Source organism: Ustilaginoidea virens, chromosome 2 (genome assembly GCF_000687475.1).
Source record: "Ustilaginoidea virens chromosome 2, complete sequence".
Taxonomy (NCBI): domain Eukaryota; kingdom Fungi; phylum Ascomycota; class Sordariomycetes; order Hypocreales; family Clavicipitaceae; genus Ustilaginoidea; species Ustilaginoidea virens.
In genome coordinates this window covers 3,268,634-3,291,079 of record NC_057317.1, presented here as the reverse complement: position 1 = coordinate 3,291,079, position 22,446 = coordinate 3,268,634, and the positions used below count along the sequence as shown (strand labels likewise).

Below are 22,446 nucleotides of genomic sequence, written 5' to 3'. Positions count from 1 at the left end.
TTGTTAGCAGTCCGAATTACAGAACCATGGCCGCGGCGAGTACTTCTCCGCCTCTGTCGCCGTCTCCCAATGTCGACAATCGTGATCCCATGTCCCTGCGTGGCTTCCCGTCGGCGTCGACAACAGGCGGACACATATCCAGAGAGCCTCTGGACTCCCCTTCGCTTGAAGCAGTCAGCGCACACCTATCTGACGCACCAGTTTCCCCCAGGCGGGTTAACCTTCAGGGCAAAAGTTGGCCGCAGCCGTCAAACGCCAACGTTGAGCACACGACGCCTCACGCAGAGCAGTTTGGCGATCCAGCAAGCACGTATGCGTATGAATTCAATGCAACGGTCGAGCAAAGTCGGGACCTCGAATCTCCGCTGCCAAAGCTGCCGCCAACAACAGTTGCATCAGTCCCTTCAGACGTCGATGCGCTGGCGGTCGAGTTTAGCCGTGGGTCGCTGGACCCCAACCTCCCCGTCATATCGAGAACGGACCAACAGCACTACATGGAACCGATGATGACCACGGTGGCTTCGCACGACCGGCCGCCAGGTCGGGGTGTCGCTCGAACGAGGCGGGAGTCGGATAACACGGTGAGCACTTCGCAACGACAGCCCTCGGCGCAGTCCTCAGCTGCCACCAGCGCAAGCTCTGTGTATGGCGCCAACGACCCCTCGGACTGCCTGTCAAACGGCGAGTTTTCGGAAAGTTCCTTGACCGAGGGCAGCTCGTTCAAGAACATGCCAGTCCCGCTGTTCCAGTATCACCATCAGCAGCATGAGTATCCGCCCGCCGTCGCCAGTGGTGCTGCTGGCCAAGTTCCACGCTCAACCTCGTCGGATTTCTTGGAGAGTGGCGCGAGCATCAGACGTCACCTTTCTCCCAATTCCGCCTTTCTTCAAAGAACGTCTCTCATCCGCCCAAAGTCCTCTTATTCCACCCTCTCAGATTACAGTTCCCGAGGTCGGTCACCGATCCTTGGGCCCGGTAACTCTCACATGCGGGCCCCATCGGTGCAGTCTCGAAAATCTCCCGATGCCAGGTCGTCTTCGTACGCCGAGCTGCTCAACCTCCCCTATCCTCAACAAGCCCCAGCGCCACTGTCCTTGGACAACTCCAACCTCAGGACCGTGGTGGGAAACAATGCGTCGCTTCTGAGCACCCAAAAGACGCTGGAAATGTATCGGCAGAACGTTAGAAAGACGACGGATTTCTCTATACAGTATTCCTTTGCGGTATTTTTAATTTCCACAGCCCAGGAACAAGGCCTGGATGTGTCGGATCCGAAAGCAACCAAGAAGCAAGCACCGCAACCCTTGCGAGATCTCGAGAGTCCTGTTGTGGAGGGATCCGTGGCCAGCCCTTACGAGCTCGTCCGAGAGGCTCGGCAGATTCTCCAGCGGCTGGCCAACGCTGGATACCCTTTTGCCCAGTACTACCTCGCAGACGGCTACGCATCTGGACTGTTCAGCAAAGGCAAAGAAGACTACAACGCCGCCTTCCCGCTGTTTGTACTCGCAGCCAAGCATGGGCACGCCGAGTCTGCTTACCGGACCGCGCTGTGCTACGAGTTCGGATGGGGCCCGCGTAAGGATCCTGCGAGGGCTGTCCAATATCTTCGGAGTGCTGCGGCCAAGCGGCACCCAGGTGCCATGACGCGCCTGGGCAAGGCTTGTCTTTCGGGCGACCTCGGCGAGAAGCGATACAGGGAAGGCATCAAGTGGATGAAACTGGCTTCCGAGGCCGCCGACTCGCAGTACAACGCCGCCCCGTACCAGCTTGGCTGCCTGTACGAGACAGGATATGGCGACGACATATTTGCTGATGCGAGCTATGCGGCCGAATTGTTTACCCAGGCGGCAGATCTGGGCCACCCGGAGGCTAGTTACCGGATGGGCGATGCGTACGAACAAGGTCGATTGAACTGCCCCCGCGACCCGGCCCTGAGTGTCCATTTCTACACTGGTGCAGCCGAACGCGGCCACGCGGCTGCCATGATGGGGCTCTGCGCCTGGTACATGGTTGGAGCGCCCCCCATCCTGGAAAAGGACGAGGAAGAGGCGTATGAGTGGGCGAGGCGTTCTGCCGAACTAGGTGAGTGGAAGCGAGGGCAACCAAGCGAGCTGCAAACTGGTGGGAGCAAAAAGGCACGCACAAATCTCGGAAGGGAAAAAAAGGCCATGCTGACCATGCTTCTTTCTTGTTCTTTATCTCTCTGTTTGCAGGGAACGTCAAGGCCCAATATGCCGTGGGTTACTTTACCGAAATGGGCATCGGTTGCAGACGCGACATGCTCGAAGCCAACGTTTGGTACGTCAGAGCTGCCGATGCTGGCGACGAGCGAGCCAAGCAACGCATTGCCGCCATCCAGGCTGCTGTCAGCGGAGAGGGGACGCCAATGGAGGTTGGACCGCCTCGTGGCAAGAAGGGAGGCAAGGACGACAAGGATTGTGTTGTCATGTAAAGCCCGGCTACCTTTGCATCACGGCGTGGGCAGAAGCCGACGAAATGAGGTCGCTCGGCTGTACCAAGATGAAGGAAACGTCGAGAGGGGGGATGTCTCATGGCAAACCTTGTTTCGGTCTGATTTCCCATTCGAGCAAGCTGGATGTGGGGAAAGGACGACGATGTTTCTTTTGGCGACAACTGGGATGGGCCGTACATGGGGGGAACAGTTTCCTCTCTGCCTGTCTGTCTGTCTCTCTCTCTCTCTCTCTCTCTCTCTCTCTCTCTCTCTCTCTCTTTTCTTTTTTGTGTGTGTTTTTTCCCCTCCCTTTCTTTTTTGTCTTCTCTCACAGTTGCTGCTCCAACAACAGCGTTTGCATGGATGGCACAAATGCAGCATCATAATCAGCATTGACGGCGGCCTCGAGACTTTTTGAATTTTTGTTTCCCCCCCCCCCCCTCCCCCGTTCGAGTGGTAGACAAAACAAGAAGGGGGAGTTGGCGGCAGCAACAGATTGTTGGACAAGATCAAGGACCAGAGCGAGCAAGCGCGACTCCCGTGATGACGCTTCCTGCTTTCTGCTTTGTGCTCTCTGCCATCTATCTATCTCGCTACTTGTTCATTTTGTTCATTTTCTGATTTCAAGCCGGGGGACATTGTTTAGGATTAATTAGCCCAAGCGACTTTGCCGGTCAGAGAAGCGAGACGAGTGAGGCTGGGTAAGGTTTAGGTAGGTAGGTATGCATGCAAGGAAAGGCGAGCAACCAGACTTTTGCGCACTCGAGGTCACGAAGCCCAAGACGCCGCGCATGGTCCGAGTTGTCGACGTCAGCACTACTTTGCATCTGTTCTGTTCTTCTCTTTCCTCCCTCTTTCTCTTTCTTTTTTTTTTATTTTTTATTTTGTTATTTTGTTATTTTATTTTATTTTATTTCATTTCATTTTCATTTATATACAACAACTTTGTCGTCGTCAGCACTACTTTTTGTATTTTGGGGTTCATTTTGGTCTTGTGTCGCGTTTTGTTCTTGACGATGAATACTGTAATAGCTGCTTGTTTGAGCGAGGATCTGTATACCTACTTGGGAGTAGCGTGCTGCGCTGCGCTGCATGCAGTCTGCCACCCACGCGTCGAAATCAGCTTATTGATGACGGGGTTCTACACGTTTGAGGCGCAATATGCAAAGGTCGTCGTCGTCTCCCTCCCAGACTGGTTGCTACCAGAGTGTACTCCGTAGGAGTCTACATGTGGGGGGGGGGGTACCTAAGGCTTGAGACTGTTGATCTGCAGAATCCCAATCCGAATCCCAGTCCCAAAATAGACTCTTGAGCGCTGTACCCCAGGGGTCTGGGCCTGGGCCTGGGTCTGGGTCTGGGTCTGGGTCTGTCTGCCGGACGGTACAAGTACAGCACGGTTTGCGGGGCACCACCGGCCATGTCGGGGACTCGGTAGCTTGCACGTACCGGTACCTACTACGTACCTTGCCTACGGGGAAGGAAGCAACCGCAGGGCTGGTAGGGAGAAGGGATTTACTAACTTTGCGCCATGTAACTAGTCCGTGGACGGGTTAGGTTAGGTTTAACCAACCAACCTGGCCTGGCCTGGCCGTTGGTGCCGGCGTTGGCTGGCTATGGCTGCCGTGGCAGGCCATGGAGCCCGACGACATGCCCAAGGCTGGCTTGGCTGTCCGGACGGCGGTGGGGGAAGGGAGAGGCAGCGGAGGAGCCGCGAGGCCAGAGAGCACACACAGCACAGCACACTACATGTAGCTGTGTGGCTCCGAGGAGCCGAGCTGCATTCGGTGTGTCTGAAAGCGACATGCTGTTGGTGATGTTGTTGGTGCTGTTGTTGGTGCCGTTGTTGGTGCCGTTGTTGGTGCCGCTGCAGCTGCGTCTCGGGTAGAATTTAGCGGCAGGAGCCTTTTCTTCCTTTTGGTCCTTGGCAGATTCCACCGGCAGGCATATTGGCTAGCGGTAGTAGGGTTTGGCAGGGTCAATGGGGCGCGAGGCATCCAAACGCGTGTTGTCGCGACTTGGCGACGGCGACGGCGACGGCGACAGCGACAGCGACAGGTCACAGTCGACGACAGGCGAGGAAGCAGGCGAAGACAGCGTCGACCCAGATGACTGACTGACCTGACCGACTGACTGACTGGCTGGCCTGGGTTGCACTCGCTGCGTCAGTGACAGTCTGGGTCGTCAGACGCCATGACGCACATTGCCAAGCTGGCGACGCCCTTGAGCCCAAGGAGACTCGAGGCACCGTGATGACGCCATGCGATGGATGATGCCCTTCCCAGGGAGAACAGAACCCTTCTGCCCTTGTTTCAAGGGAGAAGACGGAGGAGGCTCCGTAGTGACAAAGGCCTACGCCCATGTTTCCGCTTTTCTCTTTCTCTTTCTATTCTTTTTCTTTTCTTTTTCTTTTCTTCTTTTTTGCAATAAAGTAAGAAGAAAGAGAAGGAAGAAGAAAAAAAAAAAAAAAAAAAAGGGAGAATCGAGGGAAGGAAAGAGGGGCAGGCAAGGGAGGGAAGGGCACGGGCACGGCATGGCACGAGGGCGGGACGATGAGGGCTGCCGGCAGCGCGCCTTTGCAGGACGATTCGGTCACGCGGCGGCGACACGCTGCTTTGCTTGCATGCCGGAATGCAATCATCCGTTGTCGCCGCGAGGCGTCGCGACGCGGCCCAGCCTGCTCGGCTCTGCTCGGGAGTTGGGGGGGGGGGGGGGGGGGGGGGGGGCGCAGCAGGGCGCAACACCATGTTTCAGCGCAGAGCCCGGCCGGCGTGCCAGGGCAAGTCACTGCTTTCTTTTGCTTCGTGGACGTGATGGGCAGTTTGGCAGTACATGGCGAGGTGGCGGCTGCTGCGGGTTGCGGGCTGCGGGCTGCGGCTCAGCATTGATGTGATCGGATCGGCCGCGGAAACAGTCGAGGCAACAGGGCCAAGTCAACAAGGCTGGTGGTCAACAGGTGGCAATAGCATCTGCGTTGCCTTGCGTCGCGCATGCGCCCTTGGCAACGGTGGATTAGCAGTCGTGACAAAAATGCCGATGCAAGGCCAAGGGCCAAGACAAGTCAGTCAACAGTCAACAAGAGTCGAGAAACGACATAACCGATGCTGCCCTGGCGTTTTCTGGTCGGCAGAGAGCGTAAGCTTGGAAGCTGGGCTTGGGCTTGGACTGGGCGACGGCAACAAACCTGGGCGTTACCGTGCGTAGGCCGTGCGAGTGCGTCCCTTTTACTGTGCCAGACACCACCCACCCCACCCCCTTCCCCCCACCCCCCCTTTTCGTGGACGTTAGCCCCACCACCAAGGACCCACGAGCCCCTTGCCAAGGATCCTCATGTACGGAGTACGGAGCACCAGGCTATCAGTCCCTCCTTCCCCACCCCACCCACCACTCACCACCACTCCCTTCCGTTTCCATATTCGGCCCAGGGAGTGCTCCGTACGGAGCAGTGAGTACTGTTACTTGGAAGGCGCCTGGCTTGCGCGCACCTTCCCTCCTGTCCGCCCTCCTCCTCCTCCTCCATGGTCGCCGCCACATTCCTTGCGACTTGCACTATATTCTGGCGCCGCGCCCGCTTGCCTTTTCTTCTCCAAAAAGTTGACCCTTTACTTACCTGACCCGACCTGACCTGACCTGCTGCCCTTCCAGCAAATTGCTTCCTCGATTGGTGGTTCCTCGACTTGCTCAGCCGGCGACTGCGGTTCCTGCTCGGACTGGATTCCAATCTTCCCATCTTCTCTCCTCCGCTGCCCTTCGAGTCGCATTACATTTACTCCTTGGCTGCGTGAGCCAGCCCGGCCCTCTGCCATGTCAGTTCTGCATCGTCGGGAGCATGGCAACATGCTTCTTCCCTCGGCGCCGCTCTCCTGCGACTCGGCGCAGCCGTTGCGCCCGGCGGCCCAGCAACCCAGCAACTACTTCTCTCCTCCGTCCAGCCCTCCCACTCTGTCGTCCGCCAGGGCCCTCAGCAACATCATGACCACCTGCCGATCGCTGCAATCACTCATCGCCGCGCCCGCCTGCTCATCCAGCTTGTCGGTCGCTCCCATCGCTCCCGTCGATCCCGTCGCCCCCGGGCGCCTACCTCAGCTGCCGACGCCTCCTCTGGCCCACGCCCCGCTGCCCATGAAGCTCCGCCTACGGACCCGACCGGGGACCCCGGCAGATTCGACCTCGAGCAGCGGCGACGACTTGTACACGCGCAGGAGGTTGGCCAAGCGATGCGCGCCTCCGCCCGGCCTCCACAAGCGCCGTCGCGACGCCGGCGACCAGATGGGCCGACAAGATGTGCTCTGGCCATCCAAGGACCAAGACCAAGACCAAGACCAAGACGACGGCGCCGCCCAAGACGAAGACGGTGCCCATGAGGAAAATGGGAAAACTGCCAATGGTGGCGAGGATGGCCAGTCGCCAGTGGAAGCGGAAGCGGAAGCGGAAGCGGAACTGGAACCTGTTGCGCCGTCCACGCCCAAACGAGCTCGCCTGGCCCCGGAGCGGCTCCCGCTGGGATTGGAGCGCTCCGATTTTCACAGGGTGCACAGCCAAGCGCACGACCAAGCGCACAGCCAAGCCGCGGGTGGTGGCCAAGGCCGGGGCAGCCTCGGGGGAGGCAGCGACGTCGAGGTTGAGGCCGACGGCGCCGAGTGGAGCGCCGAAGACGACCGCATCCTGGTTGAGCTCGTCCTGGAGAAGCTCAGGCTGTCCAAGCTGGAGTGGCAAGACTGCGCCCGCAACCTGGGCAAGGACAGACGCAGCGTCCACCGCAGGTGGAAGAGCCTGGTGGTCAAGGGCGAGGTAGGTCTCAAGGCGAGGTCGAGCAACCGCCGGAACCGACTGCTGTCCACGTGGAGGTGACGTCCATGTTGGCAGGTGACGTGTCTTGATCAAGTGTTTGGTTTTGCTGCTGGTGCTGGTGCTGGTGCTGGTGCTGGTGCTGGTGCTGGTGCTGGTGCTGGTGCTGGTGCTGGTGCTGGTTGGTGTTTGGTGTTTGGTTTGGTTTTTTATTTTTTTTTATTTTTGTTCCATTCCCCCCCCCCCTGTCAGCCCGCCGATTTGCGGCCCGTGTCAATGGCCACGTCCCCGTCCGCCGACCACGCGAGTGTTTTCGGGCAGACAAGCTTGTCCCAGCTCCCCCAAGTATGTATTATTCGCATGCAGTTTGTATAAAAGCAATTGTCAAGTCCAAGCAATTTGATACGTACACGTCCCCCGGCCCGCGGGCCCTTTACGCAAAAGTGCCATTGCACCAAGCCAATCCACACCAGCCCGTTCATTCCCACCGCAAGCCATCTATCTGTCTATCCATACCCGTGATTCCAGCGAGACACCGGTGTCCCTGGGAAAAAAAAAAAAAAAAAAAAAAAAAAAAAAAAAGGAGCCGTGTCCATGTCTGCGCCGTTCCCTATATGCCGTACGGCCGAGACCCGCTCCGGACGTGGTGGTGTTGGCCGGACGTGGTCGTATCGGAGGCGCGGTTGTGCTGGGAGCATGCTGCTGGGCAGACTGCGCCGTACCGGGTGGAGGTGCCCTTGTTTCTACCTGGTCTATTTTTCCATCGTTCTAGATGCTGAAACGAGAGAAGAGGACACACGAAAACGCAGACACTAAAAAAAAAGTATAAAATAAAATAAAAAAAGAAAAGAAAAGAAAAGAAAAGGCAGAACAAAACAATTGTCCATGCGCATGCCATGTCTCGTACACAAGCATGCAGTGGGCTGCCTCGCCAAGAGTCCATCCAGCACAGGCCCATGATGCACTGGAGCACATTGAGTGGCCTCTCCCGCGGCTCGACCCTCTCTTCATCGACTCGAAGCAGGTGGCATCGCGACCATGGTACAGACATCAAAGGCATAGGCCATACACGTAGACGCACGAAAGGGGCATATCTGACAAGGCTGGGTCAAAAACAGAATGAAACAAACACACACGCACACGCACACGCACAAACGAAGAAGAGAAAAGAAAAGAAAAGAGAGAAAAAAAAAGGGGGTGAAAGGTGGGAAGAGCGGGAAAAAGGAATTGGGGAAAAAAACCCCCGTCACCCGCTGGTGCCCGTCTTCACGCCATCATCCTGCCATGGCGGCGTCATCTTCCCCTGCAACATCATCTTCCGCACCTCTTGCTCCAGGTTCGGCTGTTCCCTCTCCTCGTCCAGCGCTCCCGTCACCTTGTTGGCCAGCTCAATCTTCTTCTGGCACGCCTTGTAAATGAGCTCCTCGATTGTCTGCGACGAGATCAGCCGAACCACTTGGACGTCTCGCTGCTGGCCCAGCCGGTGCGCTCGGTTTTCGGCTTGGATGTCGTCTTGCGGGTTGTCGGACTGGTCAAAGATGATGACCTTGTTCGCGGCCGTCAGATTGATGCCCGTTCCGCCAGCGCCCGTCGTCAGCAAAAAGACCGGGATCTCGGCATTGCCGTTGAACTCGTCAATCAGGCTCTGCCGTTCCGACACGTTGGTGTTGCCCATCAGCACTCGGTGGTCGATGCCCTGCAGCGCCAGGACCTCTTGCAGCAGCTCAATCAGTCGGGAAAACTTGCTGAACACGAGCACTCGATCGCCCTTTTCCCGGTACTGCCCAATCAGCTCCAAGAGCTTCCTCACCTTGCCGCTGTCCAGTTCCGCGGCCGCCGGGATGTCGAACCGCCCCAGCAGTCGAGCATAGTCTCGGCACCACAGATGCAGCTCGAAATCCGACGAGTTCTTGAGCTCCTGGACTAGGTGTTTGATATCAGGCTGATGCAGCTCGTCCTGCGGGATCCGGTCCATGAGGATTCGTCCCATTTCCTCCACGTTTGCGTCGGTAAAGTGTCGTCGAAACAGCAGCGGGTGCAGCGCCGCTTTGCGGAGCTGCATCCACACGTTGTTTTGGTCGTTCTGGCGCCCCTTGGCCTTGCGTGCTCGCAACGACGGTTCCAGCCTGAACAGCTCTTCGTACTCTGCGTACGTCTCTTGCTGCGACTCCGTCATGTCGCAGTGCACAACTGTGCACACCTTTTGCGGCATATCTGACAGGACCTGATCCTTCCGCCGCTGCAGGATGAATGGCTCCAGGATTGTTCTTGCCCGTCCAACGCGTCCAGCGTATAGAAAGGCTCCGTTGGACACGTCGCGGATCGTGACTTTCTGGCTGAAAATGTACCGGATATGTTCCGTATACCCATCAAACATTTTTGGGTTGATAAAATTAAGCAGGGCCGTCATTTCCAAAAGATTATTCTGCACGGGGGTCCCTATTTTGATTGTAACCAGTCAGCAAGCAAGTTTGTACCCATCCGGTCTGGCCGACATCAGCATCATGAGCATTTACCTGTAAGAAGCATCTTCCACGACGCGGGAATCCGCCGCAGGTCCTTGTAGATTTTCGTTTCAGGATTCTTCATCTTGTGTCCCTCGTCAAAGACGGCAGCATTCAGGCCGCACGACTTCATCGCATCGATATCCGCCTCCGTGGTCATCTGCGAATATGTCGCCAACACGACGTGGTAAGCCTCCGGCTCTTGCTCAATCTCGTACGCGATTTCGGCTCTCTCCGACTGCGATCCTCGATAGCCGACGACGGACAAGTCAGGGGCAAACCTTTCAAACTCCTGCAGCCAGTTGTTGTAGGTGCTCGGTGGCACCACAACCAGATTCGGCCACGGTCGAGGCTGCTTGGGGCTTCGTTCGTGTTCCTCCACCAGATGGCACATAAAGGAGATGACCTGGCAGGTCTTTCCAAGCCCCATCTCATCTGCCAGGATGCACCCGACTTCGTAGTTGTACAGTAGCGACATCCAGTTCAAGCCGAACAGCTGGAACGGCTTCATCTGGCAATGCCCGTCCATGAGCGCCGGTTGCTGGGGCACGAGCGGTCTGACATACTTGGAGTGCAGGCTCGTCGGCGTGGGAGGCAGGCCGTCGTCATCGGGGAGTGCTTGGCTGCTCCGTTTGTCGTGGCCGAAAGCGTCGAGATCCCATTCATCCACAACGTCCTTGACCGCCAGGCCCTTGACCTCGCATTTAGCCACCACCTCGTCAATGGCCGCTACTGCATTCAAGAAGATGGCGACGGCATCCACAGCAGTCTCGCCTATGCTGACTCGAGCTGATTTCCGTGCCCCTGGTTTCTTGGCTGCACTGACCAGTCTTGCTTGCGAGAGGTCCTCGAATGGTCTCTTTTCAAGCAGAGGTTCTAGATCTGCCTCCTTCAGACCCGTCATGGCCGCAAGTTCCGCCAGGGTGCTCAGGTTGAGGCACTTTAGAACCCGTTGGTCGTCTTCTAGGGAGGGTTCCGGAGACGGCTCTGCCTCATATGCGTCCTCCTTGTCGTCGTTGACCAGATCGATGACCAAAGCTTCATCACTTGAAGATGGTGGCGGTGGTGATGACGGAAAAGCCTTCCTGGGCGAGGAATCTTTCCGCTGCTTCAGGCCTTGCACCAATCGACGCTTTGGCGGTTTCCGTGGTTCGTTCTTGGGCAGCCTCGACGTGGCAAGAGGTGAAGTGTCTCGATAACGGAACGGTTCTCTTGTTGTCGGACGATGCTTGGCCGATGGCTTGGACGTTAATCGGCGGCCTTTTGCCTTTATGGAGTCTTGGGAATCGCTCTTCTGCGACTCCGAGGGCTGCGACTCCAGCCAGGCGATGGCCTCGTGCGGATCATTCTTGCATGCCTTGAGAGCCTGTCTAACCCTGTCTGACGTGAATTTATCGCCAAGGACATCGTAGACCTGACGCAGCTTTGCTTTCGTCTCTCGCTCCTGCGCGGCAGGATTGTAGGCGAATTCCGCCAGCTTGGCTTTGAAGGCTGTGGGACGAATGTCTCCACGGGGCGGTGTCAAATCTTCCTCGTCGTCACTTATAAGGCTGATTGGTTGTGTCGTCGCTGGGCGCTTGGAAATCGCGGGTGGTGGTGGTGGTGGCGGTGGTCTGGAGGGTGGTCGGTAGAAGGTGCCTCTCGGTGCAACGAGAGAACCCAGCCTTGCGGGCTGTTTTTGCTGGAAAGGTGACGAGGCTGGAACCTCGATGACGCTCGGAGGGGACGATGAACGGTCCAACGGGTGCAGGCCTGGTTTCACCAGGATCTGAGTTGGCTGTGTAACGGCCGGTTCGCGAGATTGGTCCCTGAAAAAGGCAGACGGCGAGCACGGAATGGTATCGCCAGCCAAGTCGTCATCCTCATCCACAGGAATCGACCCTCGAGGAATGGGCTTGGTTCGCAATGAAGCGTGAGAATGCCGTAGGGGCGGCGGAGAGGAGGGCGGTGACATTGTGGGAGAGGAGCGTGGAACAGGTGATATTGATGATGAGAAACCGGCAATGGGCCCAACAGCCAAGCCAGCCCAAGGGCCCAAGGGAAGGAACAAAACAAGACCGACGAGGGAAAAGACGGAGCGAATTACCGGGCCATTAGCTGGAGATGGGGGAGAAAACTTCAGAGCAGATGATCCAATGCCGCCCGCGTCAAGCAAAGCAATAAACGCTGGCCTCTGTCTTTATCAGCTCATGAGAAAACCAAACCAAGTTGCCAGATCGTTGGGTGGCGGGAGCCGAACCTGCCGCCCCAGTTGGGTTTTGAAAATTCCGTGACGATTTCAGGGCGCCTCCGCGCCGCGCCAACTCTTATCCACGCCCCGCAGGGGAACGCGCGAAGTCACGTGCGAGGGAGGTGTGAGCCCGTACTCCGTACACTCATGAACCCGTAGCCATCAGGGCTTCCCATGCCATGGGCCCTGGAGAGGGATGCACTTTGAGGAAAAGAAGAGGCTCTCCCCACTTGCCAATTATTGAACCATGCATCCGTAGCGTCTTGCAATTGCATTCCATCAGCCGCATCTGTACCGACCAGACACGTTTCTGGCCTGACGGCATCAGGGGGACTTGCCTCGCCTTGTGCCTTGCCATTGAGGGCCTACCTCCCAGGTAGCCTTAGGTACCTACCTTGGGTACCTAAATCTACCTGTTACCTTGTGTACCTCCCAAGTATCGTCATCAATCATCATCCGTCCTATCATCCTCCCTCCGCCCGCCCCGCAGGCCCCACATCCACCAGCGTCTTCAACCAGACTTCAAAAGTTCATTGAGCACTCTCACTCTGTCTGGTATCTAGCGGATGCCTGCCATCTCCCCTCTCTCTCCCACCCAACCGCACACCGCTGCTCGCCATGGCGACTCGCCGCATCGTCAGTTCCGAAAAGACGATCCTTGAAAAGGACGACTACGCCGAGGAAAAGTCCAACATCACACCTGCTGTCCCCAAGTGTGTGCTCCCCCCATCCTCTCGCAACCAGCCAAACGGAACCTCCAGGGCCTCGCATCCATGTCGGTTAGCTGACCTCGCGCACATCCATCTCAGAGATGTCATCTTTAAGCTGCTAGGGTTTACTTTTGCCATGATTGTCGTGCCCATTGGGTCTTATTTCCTAACTGTTCACTCTGTATTCAAAGGTATATATCTATATATATATATGTGTATTTATGTTGCAGCATTTCCCAGCACCCAGTGGCAGTTGCTAAACGGTAGCCCAGGAAACTCTTCCCTGGCGGGCGGTCTTGCTGCTCTCCTGGCCAATGTGGTCCTGATAAGCTACGTTGTGGTCGCCATGAAGGAGGATGATTCTGAGCGACGAGGGGGCGAAAAAGGTGCAGAATCAAAGAAGACGCAATAGTGAGGAGAGCCTTGATTTTTAGTCTTTACATTCACGGCCACTTGCCGACTGTGACTACTGCATTGGCGCCGAGATTCCAACTTTGCTGTTAGCAGCGTGTGACACCACAAGTATTCTTTCTTCTTCTTCTTCTTCTTCTTCATCATCATCTTCATCTTCATCTCGGCATCATATATTCGTGCTTTTGTTCATGATATCTACAAAGCCTCATCGTCTTGGCAGAGAGGTGCCCAACAGCGTCCCCCCCCTCTCCCTTAGCACCTCCTGTGCCGTGCTTGGAGCGTCAATGCCGCATAAGTTTTTGGTCGATAAGTGATGGCAATAGTTTCTGACAGTATAATTGAATCCGACCCTTGAATCTTTCCGTCCCTGATTGGTGCGTCTTAGCAACTCCATCCAGCAGTCAACCATAATACAATTCCCATTCCTATTCCATAAACGCCTAACATGATTTTCGTATGCAGCTGCGCCAACAGGCTGACGTAAACGCGTCATGTGAAAAATTCCGGTCATAGCAAATGTTCTCATTCCGATCCGCTGTGAGAAAATCCTTCAGGCATTCATTACCGTGGTTGAAACTGCGCGGGGGCAAAACAAAAAAAAAAAAAATTGATGCGGTGGCAAAGAAACAGAAAACCAAACTCGCAGCCCGACACCGAAGGAAATTCTCCTCTGAATCAAGGAGCTCCCGCTTCTTTCTATTTCTTCCATTTTCGAAAGTGAGAAAACCTGGTTGGGAGAAACGGCGCAAAAAACGACGACGTGGACGGGGGCCCCCTCGGTTTGGTCGATCGGGCGTGAACAGACAGTGGTAATTGGTTAACCATTCGTCGTCTCAAAAAAAAAAAGTTTAAAAAAGACGAGCAACGTCATAAACCATAGCGTTGGCCTAGCTATTCTTGCTAAATCGACGACTAAACCAGCTCTTCCTCTTGTCTGTATTACCATCTTGTTGCGTTGACTGTCGTCGCAAAAGTGATGCTCTTCTGGGTACGGCTGACGGGGCACCAACTTGGGCACTGTTGCCATGTGGAGGCGGCGGAGGAAGTGGGTGGCTGTTAGCCTGATGACCGACGGAGAAAGTCGGCGCTTCGTATGCATGTGTGTTGCTGAACCCGATGCCGTAGTCATTCATAGGCTCTTTACGCCTAGGGGGTATCCTGTCAATCGAGCTGTTGTCGCTGGACGTAGGGTCCGTTTGATAACCGGTGGGGTCTGAGTTACCACTAGGTGCAGCAGATGTTACAGTCTCGTATGACCTGTCCTTGTGTGGCGCAGGATAGACACCCTGCTCCCGTCCATAGACTTGATAATGTGGTGAATCCGAGTTCATCCTGTGGCTGCGTTCTCTGGGTACTTGATGACCGCCATATCCCCTGTCATACGCACCGTTGTAATAGCCGCCCGCATTTTGATTGTCGTAATGGCTGTTCCTTGCATTTGCCGGAGCCGGGAAACCATATTGGCCATCTCCTCGAAATGAGACGGGACGACTGCCGTAATAACTGTCTTGGGGAAATCGCGGCTGACTCGCAGGATGGAAGCTGCTCCGCCTATTCCAGGTTGCCGAGTCTGTTTCCATTAAACCATCTTTTTAGTACGATTAGGCTTCCAGCGATGGAGGCGGCCAATGCGGTTCTATAACTCACCTGCTCGGTACATGGATTTGCGCTGATATCCACCATCGATCGCTGCTTCAAAGCTTCGAATGGTATCGAGCGGGCGTTCCCAGCGGTTTCTGGTCGGGTTCGACTTATCGGGGTCCGCTATTGTAGCATCAAGGTCAGCACAATACAGCATCTGCTTCCGCGGGCCCGCTTACCAATAGGATTTCCCCAAGGGTCCTTGTGCTGAATCGATCGAAGGGAAATTTGTGTGGTTTCAGGCTTCATGGCAGCCACCATGGCTATTCACACAATGTCAGTAATGTGTCGGACTGCCGACAGAAATCGAGACTGATGCCTTTGATTGCAGCACCTCAGAGGCATCTTCCATCTTCGTACCTGGTTCGGCTTCGTTCATGGCCAAAGTGGGATCGGCCTTGCTATGCAAACGCTTGGCCTCCTTTTCCTCGTGCGTCTCGTGGTATTCATGCTTGCTCCCGCTACTTTGATGGGTCTTCTGAGAATGAATACTGTAGGTGCGCGGCTTCGCTTGTCCGTTATAGTGCTGTTCCGACGTCGGCTGTGAATATTGCAGCGGATATTGTTGTGGTCGCTGCAACTGCTGTTGCGACTGTTGCGACTGTTGCGATTGTCGCGGCTGATATTGTCCTGATCGAGAAGCCATGATAGCGGGCTGGGACGCGGGTTTCGTATCAACAACGGATTATGCTCGACTCTAGAACACGTCTGCCAAAGATCGATGGCAGGAGGTTGGTGCGATCGGAAATTCTCGGCCAGGCGAATGCAAGGGCTTTGTCACAACCCAGTAGGCAGGTCATATACTAGAGCAGCAAAGTAGCCACCGAGGACATTTGCTTGCGATGTGCTGCCACGATACAGGGGGGCTTGTTTCCCTCTATCAGACTGAGAAAATAGGAAAACTCCTCTCCAAAAGTGGTGGAGTGTTTTAAGTAAGAGGTTGGGGTGAAAGGCGACATCCAGGTTCCAGTAGAGGTGGAGCCTGACGGGCAGCAAAGTCCACGAGTGGAGAAACTTGTCTGGCAGTGCAACAAAGTATTTTCGGCGTGCGCTAGTCTGTATTTGGGCCGGGGGGGGGGGAGGTCTTGTCGCAGACTCACAGGAGGAGTGGCAAGGGAGTCAGGGCGTTTGGGGGGTGGGGGGGGGGGGGTGTGGGAGGGAAACTAAAATCAAGGAACCGCAAATTGCTGGGTTAGAAATGGTTTTTCTGGCTGTTCGGTTACAAAGCCGCCGCTTGCGTTTTCCGGTCTGCAGTTGGCAAATCCTCGCGGGTAACTCCAGAGTCCCTATCTGGGCAACCACGAATGGGGCCACGTCTGGACTCAGCGCCGACAACGGTTGTGCAACAAAATCTTGAAAGGCACTGGTTGTCACGACTGGGGAGTGTGTGCCTTTAGCCCTCGAGTCCGTCCGTACTGCCTTGCCTGCGGTGGATTGAATGATACTCGGTGCGCAACGTGCCGGCCGTCAAAGCAACCAGTTTCCTTCAAGACGTGTCTTAGATAAAGAGGCGGGCTCTGTCGCTGTGCAGTGTGCACGAGTACAGGAACCAACTTGTCGCAGATTATCCTGGAGTATGTTGACAGATTGATCTTCTCTCTGGCGCGGCTTGTACCAGGTGATATTCAGCGCGCCTTTGGGGTGGAAATGTGAATCCAACAGCCGTGGCACGTCGTCCCAGATGTCTGCCTCCTGTAGTTGAACCACACGCGCTCTTGGAATGCAGTGACGTTTCCTTGTGCAACGAACAGAAATGTACTTCGTAATGGCTTGACAACGGTGGGTCGCAAGATTACTCCGTACAGCTTGTAAAAAAGGGTGCTTCCTGTGTGGCTTTGTTGTTGCTGTACTCGGTATAAATCCCCAGTTATCGGACTGCGTTTTTAGCAGGGCGCGCGAAACTAAATGCCACCAGGTCAAGCGAAACCTAGTGCTCCTCGCAAGCCGGCGTTAGTCGCGGACTCGGTTCTGTCGACGTTGACGAGTTGCGTGCTGGTGGTGATGGATGATGGTGTTTCAACAACTCGGGAGTGGCACAGGTGCTCGCTCTGGCATGGCTTGCCTTGGCTGGTTTGGTAACAATGCTCTTTGCTGCAGGAAACAACTACTTGCAAACACCTGCAATCCTTTTTCGCAACATAAACGAGGGCTTACTGACGGGCAGATTGTTAAGGAGATGCTGGTTGGGGAGGAATTGCAGGATCAAGTCGATGAAAGTCCTCGAGTGATGCGGGAAAGTACCAGACCAAAGGTATTGAAACTTTCAAGCCTTGATGCTGGGTCGGTCACTGGGAGCAGCTCCAAGAATACGAGGCAGGAAACTGTCAGATTTGGGGGACAATGAATGACTCTTGTTTTGGTCGTGCCTGCAAGTTGAGGGATAGGTCCACAATAGGATAAGGCGCGCCTTTCTTTGGTACAAGTTGTTCCTGCTATGCACAGTAGAGAAGAGGTACACGACAGGCCAGTACGGACGCAGTACGAAGACGAAGTACTGAGTGCGGATTGCCTAGAGGTAGTTCCCGTTTCAAGCACCAGCATCTCAGAGAGAAGCGACACGACTTCAACTTTTTTTTTTTTTGCTTTTTTCCCTTTTTTTATGTCGTCCCACGCCAGCCACTACTTACATGCACATGGATTCTACCGGCCCCTCTGCAACGATACATGTACATATTAAGCCAGCGGTGTTTCCACTATTTATTGGGGCAGTGATGGTGTTGCTCCCTCCAAAAGGGAAGGAATGGCCAAGAAAAACAAGAAAAAGGGCAAGAGAAAGGGGGCTGAGGCTGGGCACATGTTTCATCATGACGCGTCCTAAGCCGCGTCCGCGTCCGTCTGTCTCTGCGCCTCGGACATTGGAGTCGGTCTGGTCCTTCCCATTGACTTGACCTTGACCGACCTTGATTTTCTCACAACCGCTGCAACAACGAAGCAGTACGGGACTACGGACGTACTCCGTAAGCTTTTCCAGCGTCAAGAACATGTGCTGGTGGTTGACTTGGCTTCCCAGGCGCAATGACTTGAAGGGCAACCAGTGATTGATTAGCACGTGACAGGCTGCGCCTTGCCCACTGCACTAAAGACTGGTTCGTGTTCAATGCAAGACGTGCTGTGCTGGTTGATTTGGTTCAATGTTCCTTCGCACCACGTCACCACCAGCTCTAAACATTTGAATCGCCGCGGTTTCCGCTCGTATCCTCGCATCGGCTCGTTTGACGGCAACAAGTTTCGGAAAACCGGTTTTGCCCCGGGTTCAACGGAGGACCCGGTACGTACCTACGCCCTAATGCCACCACCCTGTTCATCCTGACGCAACCGATGCGCAATGCGGCAAACGGTGAAGACTGAACGAACAGTCGCTGGCACACTGCCGATAACGATGTCGTGAGGGAAGGTCTGGCCAAGGGGGGTTTGTGAACTCCCCGTACTCCGTGCATGCGCCCTCACATCACACCTACTCTGCGAATGCATTTCTGGGGGGGAAATGCAGTTTGCATGCGGAGTAACAGCAGCACCACGAATTGCCATTATGCTGGGGAGGGGGGCGGCGCGGTTCGAGTCTTCCGACCCTTGCAGATGCGCTGGAGATTCGGGACATGACATGCCCGGCAGATAAGGAGTGAAGCAGAGCAGCTGGCTCGGCTTGAAAAGAAAAATGCCGCATTTCATCCTGACGCCCAAAAACACCCCCAGGTGACTGGAATAGTACAGTGACCTTATTTAGCCCCATCGTGGTTTTACTTCAAAGGCAAATATATGATTCTGGGTACTTTCACATCTACTGAAGCCTTTGCGTGATGACGCTGCTGCCGTTCCGAGGAGAAACTACCTCCTACCGACAAGCAGTCCAGAGTTCAGTCCAGTCCAGCTCAAGCGGCTTGGCCTGCAGGGGCGCCACTGCGTCTGAAAATGAAAGTACGGAATCGGGGATCAAACTAAACCATCAAGCATCAGCGCTAGGAAGCAGAACCCTGTGATTCGCTCGCGTCGGCGACGTCAAATCAATTGATGGTTGCCGTCAATTCCTTTGACTGAGAGTTTGAAGGTCTGTGCGTGCCATTCTTCCCGATCCGTCAACTCCGTACTCGGTACTCGGTGTTCCCTACAGCTACCAGCAAACCAGCCGTTTTAACAGCCTAAAACTTTGGAACTCTTCAAGCTTGGGTCAATACCTACAGAGCGACTTGACTAGGTAGGTACCTCTTTGAATCCATGGACTGTTGCATACCTGAAGTTTTCCTTTTTTTTTTTTTTTTTTTTTTTTTTTTTTCCTTTTGATTCCCCGTGATTGCGAAGGATCGTGGCCGGAGAAGCTTTTAAATTCGAGCGCTTTTTTCTTTTTTCTTTCCAATGACTTCGTAGATACGGCTAGGCCACAGTACGTAACTCCCAGGGCTAGTGCGTCAAATTATTCCGGATGGGCTGCGGGTTTTGCTGGTTCTATGGAGCTCCATTTACGTTTGCGCAATACGGTGCGGTTACTCCGTAACTACGTGGAAACAACTTCGCGCAGTCTGCATGCTGATCAAGCGCCCTCTCCCGCGTGCACGGCTGGTCAAGAAAAGATGCATCCGCTTGACGGATGAGGAGCGGGCGATGATGACAGAATTTGACCCGCGAGCGCTTCTGCAAAAGACTGGGGCACATTCATGACCAAGGTAGGCCGCCATGTTCTGGTTGCGCGACCTCGGTCCTTCGTTACTCGAGGGCAGAAAAGAAACGATAATAAAAAAAAAAAAAAGAAAATCACAGCGGGCCGTTTTCGAGGTACCATACCAAAAACATGAACTAGGGCGTCATTGCGTACATGGCTGCTTCCGTAGCACGGGCAGAATACGAATATTCAAATGCCAAAGCATGCTCTTAAGCCCCGGCGTCTGATGTGTTGCGGCCAAAGCTCAGTCTGCAAAAGGCCAGGCGCTTCCCATCTTGCCGAAAGGCAAGGCCCGAGTCCTCAAAGTCACCTCGAGATGCTCCGTACAACGGGACCTCAGCCATTGCGACATCCAGCGGCAGCAATCACAGTCTCCCTGCTATGCTCGACAGATCCCAAATTTGGCAGATGCCAGGCCTTCATGCGGAGAACCCAATCTCCTAGTTGTCGTTGGGGTTTCGAATCCAGGAGACGCGCGAAAGGCACTCAAACAAGCAAACGTTCCGACGAGGCTGAAACAGAAAAGGTGTCATCATCTGGGGTATTTCTTAAAAAGGTTTGACGTATTTTTAATTGATTGCCTCTAAACCGAGGCAAATATGCTTTTTATCCTTGCCTCGATCCAATGCAGCCAAATATGAACCGTCCTAACAACCAACTCCGTTCCGAAACCTCGCACTTATATCGAGGAGGGGTACAGCATCACGCGAACAGAGGCACCGAACGACTTCGTAGGAAGGGGAGAAGTAAACTTGGCGCGGACAACGCCAGAGTTGCCTAAGCGACCATCTCGTTAGCTCTGTATGAGAATCCAACTCTTCGAGGGAGCGGGTAGTAGAAGACGAGGAGAAGAATATGCGAGCACAGGGGAGAATGTACCGTGTGGCCGGGTAACTTTGCCCCAAATGACGCGAATCTTGGATCCGCGAACTTCCTTCTGGCCCCGGTAGACATAAGCGATTTTCTTGCCCAAATAGAAGCTATTCCCAAGTCAGCACAATCTATACCTGTGTGTTGATTTCCAATATTCATCGACGTACTTGGCAGCAGAAGTGTCGTCAACGCCCTCGATCTTGATCAGGCTGGTGCCGGGGTGAGTAGCATGAAGTGAGCGCTGATAGCTCAGGTGACGTCCCCTAGGATGACTCCGTCAGCAAATCCTTGCTGGAAGCAACAACATAGTCCACCACGAAGCGTCCAGTAGATGAGCATGTAATTCCATTCTTCCCTCACGGGATCTCATGATGAGCCCTCCACACACAATCAAGAGTAATAGGTTCGGCATCGTTGTAATCATCAGGTTTTCGTTTCGGCAAAAAAAAAAAAAAAATCCACAGTCGCAACCGCAAGGAGGCAGATTAAGGTGTACTCACTTCACGTATACTGTTTTGGTTGCTTGTCAGTCTTGAAAATTGCGATAGATGGGACGAAGAGTTGCCAGATAGCCGCCAGCTTCCGTATCAAATTGGGGATCAAACTTACGTCTGTGACCGCTCTCAGAAGGCATCTTGATCGGTGTATTAATTTGATCACCCTCAAAAACAGCCAAAGAAGACAAGGAAAGAGTAAGGAAACTGTCTTATCTAAAAGACCTTTCCCTGGGTGATGGCACACTTCGTTGTGTCGTGATGTCGGCTTAAGATGAGTGGATGCGATAATGGTTGTGTGGTGTGGTGTGGTGTCACTACCCATGGCGAAAATTGTGCCCTCGAAATCACGTGCTCCCTTAGGGCACCCATTGGCTTGCAGTTGCAGGGTATGGCTTGGAGCAAGAGCAGCGCCACCCGTGGCTGGGCCCAGGTGCGCTAACGCAACCGGAAGCCACGTGGGTACAAGTTCGCTTCAACAGTTTCGTTTGTCCCTGCCCATTGGCACCAACAGCAAGTATAACCATTCTCACCAGGCACTAATAAGAGTAAATAGAGTCTGTATTTCTTCAGCAATTCATGCTGGATAAATGATAAATCGAGAATTTCGTGTATTTTGTACAGGAACATAGCTGGGTAACTCCAGCATTCCCGTCGTCAGCAAAGACGACAACGTGCAAGAGCACCAGATTCGAATGGTTGAAAATTGCCTCATGTCGCTGCAAAGCGCTCGACCAAAAAGTGGAGACACGGTATCAAGCACGTTGTCTTTATTCATCATTTTAATTATTTCACCAAAGGGAAGCGGCTGCTGACGAGAGACTGCCCCGGAAACAAGTTTACCGTACCGGGAGGTAGACCGTGGTACTACCGGCATATTGAAGGAGGTACCTAAACTTTACTTCATACCTTAGGTACCTGGTACCTAAGTTACCATAAGAGTAAGATGGCTCATTTTCCTGGTAAACAGACAAGCGGAGGAAACTCAGCTAGTACACTGTCGCAGCGAAGGTCGTTCAACTGCATCCATCGTCATGACTGGCGTATCAGTGGGTCATTGATGCAAATTTAGGTGGGCGGGAGCTCTCGGATGGAGCATCTTCTAGAAATCGACGATGCAATTCTTCTTACGGCGGAGTAGCCGGCCACTTGAGCAGTCTCGCCATAGTTACGGAGGACGTCAATGGCTTGCGTTTGAGGCCTGACGCCAGGCAGAAGCTGCGTCCTCCATTCGCGGCGTTTTATAGTATCAATTTGCTCATAGCTAACCTCGAGGGGTCGCTTACAGGGGCGATTCTCGGCAATACTGTAGGATCTGGTCTGGTACGGGCTGGACAGTGCCCCTCCCCGCTGTTAAGGCACTGTGGCCAATCGTCTTAATCTTCTTGGTCCGAGACTCCGAGGGATCCTGGTGTAACCGTAACCAGCTGTGGCCTACCTGCTAGCAACTTACTAATGTGGATAAATGTCTGGTCTGCTCTGGTCTGGTCAATACATACATGTCTGGTACTTCTGAGTTCTGACAGCTGCCCACTGAGGTTCGCTCTTCCGCGTACGGACAGACGACGCACTGAGTTCATTAATTTACTCTTCCCCCAGCCAGCTTATCCGGACTTCAGATCCGCCTCTTCTGCCTTCTTTTCCACCTTCATCCCTCCCGTTGAACTCTGGACCACAACGATACCCCCC

The 22,446-nt window shown here is 54.5% G+C and overlaps 7 protein-coding genes across 7 annotated transcripts; 4 read left to right on the top strand and 3 right to left on the bottom strand.

Annotated features, from left to right (window-relative positions):
• Window positions 1–26: 26 nt before the first annotated feature.
• On the top strand, window positions 27–2,452 carry UV8b_02663 (uncharacterized protein; the record flags this gene model as incomplete). The annotated part of the gene is made up of 2 exons (XM_043140161.1): window positions 27–2,082; window positions 2,214–2,452. 2 exons carry the CDS (start codon window positions 27–29, stop codon window positions 2,450–2,452), a joined length of 2,295 nt encoding a protein of 764 aa, XP_042996095.1.
• A 1,978-nt stretch (window positions 2,453–4,430) lies between these two features.
• UV8b_02662 (uncharacterized protein) lies at window positions 4,431–4,702 on the top strand (the record flags this gene model as incomplete). The annotated part of the gene is made up of 2 exons (XM_043140160.1): window positions 4,431–4,547; window positions 4,625–4,702. The coding sequence occupies 2 exons, from the start codon at window positions 4,431–4,433 to the stop codon at window positions 4,700–4,702; spliced, it is 195 nt and encodes a 64-aa protein (XP_042996094.1).
• A 1,551-nt stretch (window positions 4,703–6,253) lies between these two features.
• On the top strand, window positions 6,254–7,300 carry UV8b_02661 (uncharacterized protein; the record flags this gene model as incomplete). The annotated part of the gene is made up of 1 exon (XM_043140159.1): window positions 6,254–7,300. One exon carries the CDS (start codon window positions 6,254–6,256, stop codon window positions 7,298–7,300), a length of 1,047 nt encoding a protein of 348 aa, XP_042996093.1.
• Window positions 7,301–8,483: 1,183 nt separating this feature from the next.
• Window positions 8,484–11,695, bottom strand: UV8b_02660 (uncharacterized protein; the record flags this gene model as incomplete). Its single annotated transcript, XM_043140158.1, has 2 exons — window positions 8,484–9,676; window positions 9,754–11,695. 2 exons carry the CDS (start codon window positions 11,693–11,695, stop codon window positions 8,484–8,486), a joined length of 3,135 nt encoding a protein of 1,044 aa, XP_042996092.1.
• Window positions 11,696–12,589: 894 nt separating this feature from the next.
• UV8b_02659 (uncharacterized protein) lies at window positions 12,590–13,093 on the top strand (the record flags this gene model as incomplete). Its single annotated transcript, XM_043140157.1, has 3 exons — window positions 12,590–12,684; window positions 12,781–12,872; window positions 12,954–13,093. 3 exons carry the CDS (start codon window positions 12,590–12,592, stop codon window positions 13,091–13,093), a joined length of 327 nt encoding a protein of 108 aa, XP_042996091.1.
• An 889-nt stretch (window positions 13,094–13,982) lies between these two features.
• Window positions 13,983–15,382, bottom strand: UV8b_02658 (uncharacterized protein; the record flags this gene model as incomplete). The annotated part of the gene is made up of 4 exons (XM_043140156.1): window positions 13,983–14,665; window positions 14,743–14,859; window positions 14,916–14,999; window positions 15,097–15,382. 4 exons carry the CDS (start codon window positions 15,380–15,382, stop codon window positions 13,983–13,985), a joined length of 1,170 nt encoding a protein of 389 aa, XP_042996090.1.
• Window positions 15,383–20,069: 4,687 nt separating this feature from the next.
• Window positions 20,070–20,897, bottom strand: UV8b_02657 (uncharacterized protein; the record flags this gene model as incomplete). Its single annotated transcript, XM_043140155.1, has 5 exons — window positions 20,070–20,167; window positions 20,270–20,370; window positions 20,431–20,526; window positions 20,764–20,773; window positions 20,873–20,897. The coding sequence occupies 5 exons, from the start codon at window positions 20,895–20,897 to the stop codon at window positions 20,070–20,072; spliced, it is 330 nt and encodes a 109-aa protein (XP_042996089.1).
• Window positions 20,898–22,446: the final 1,549 nt, after the last annotated feature.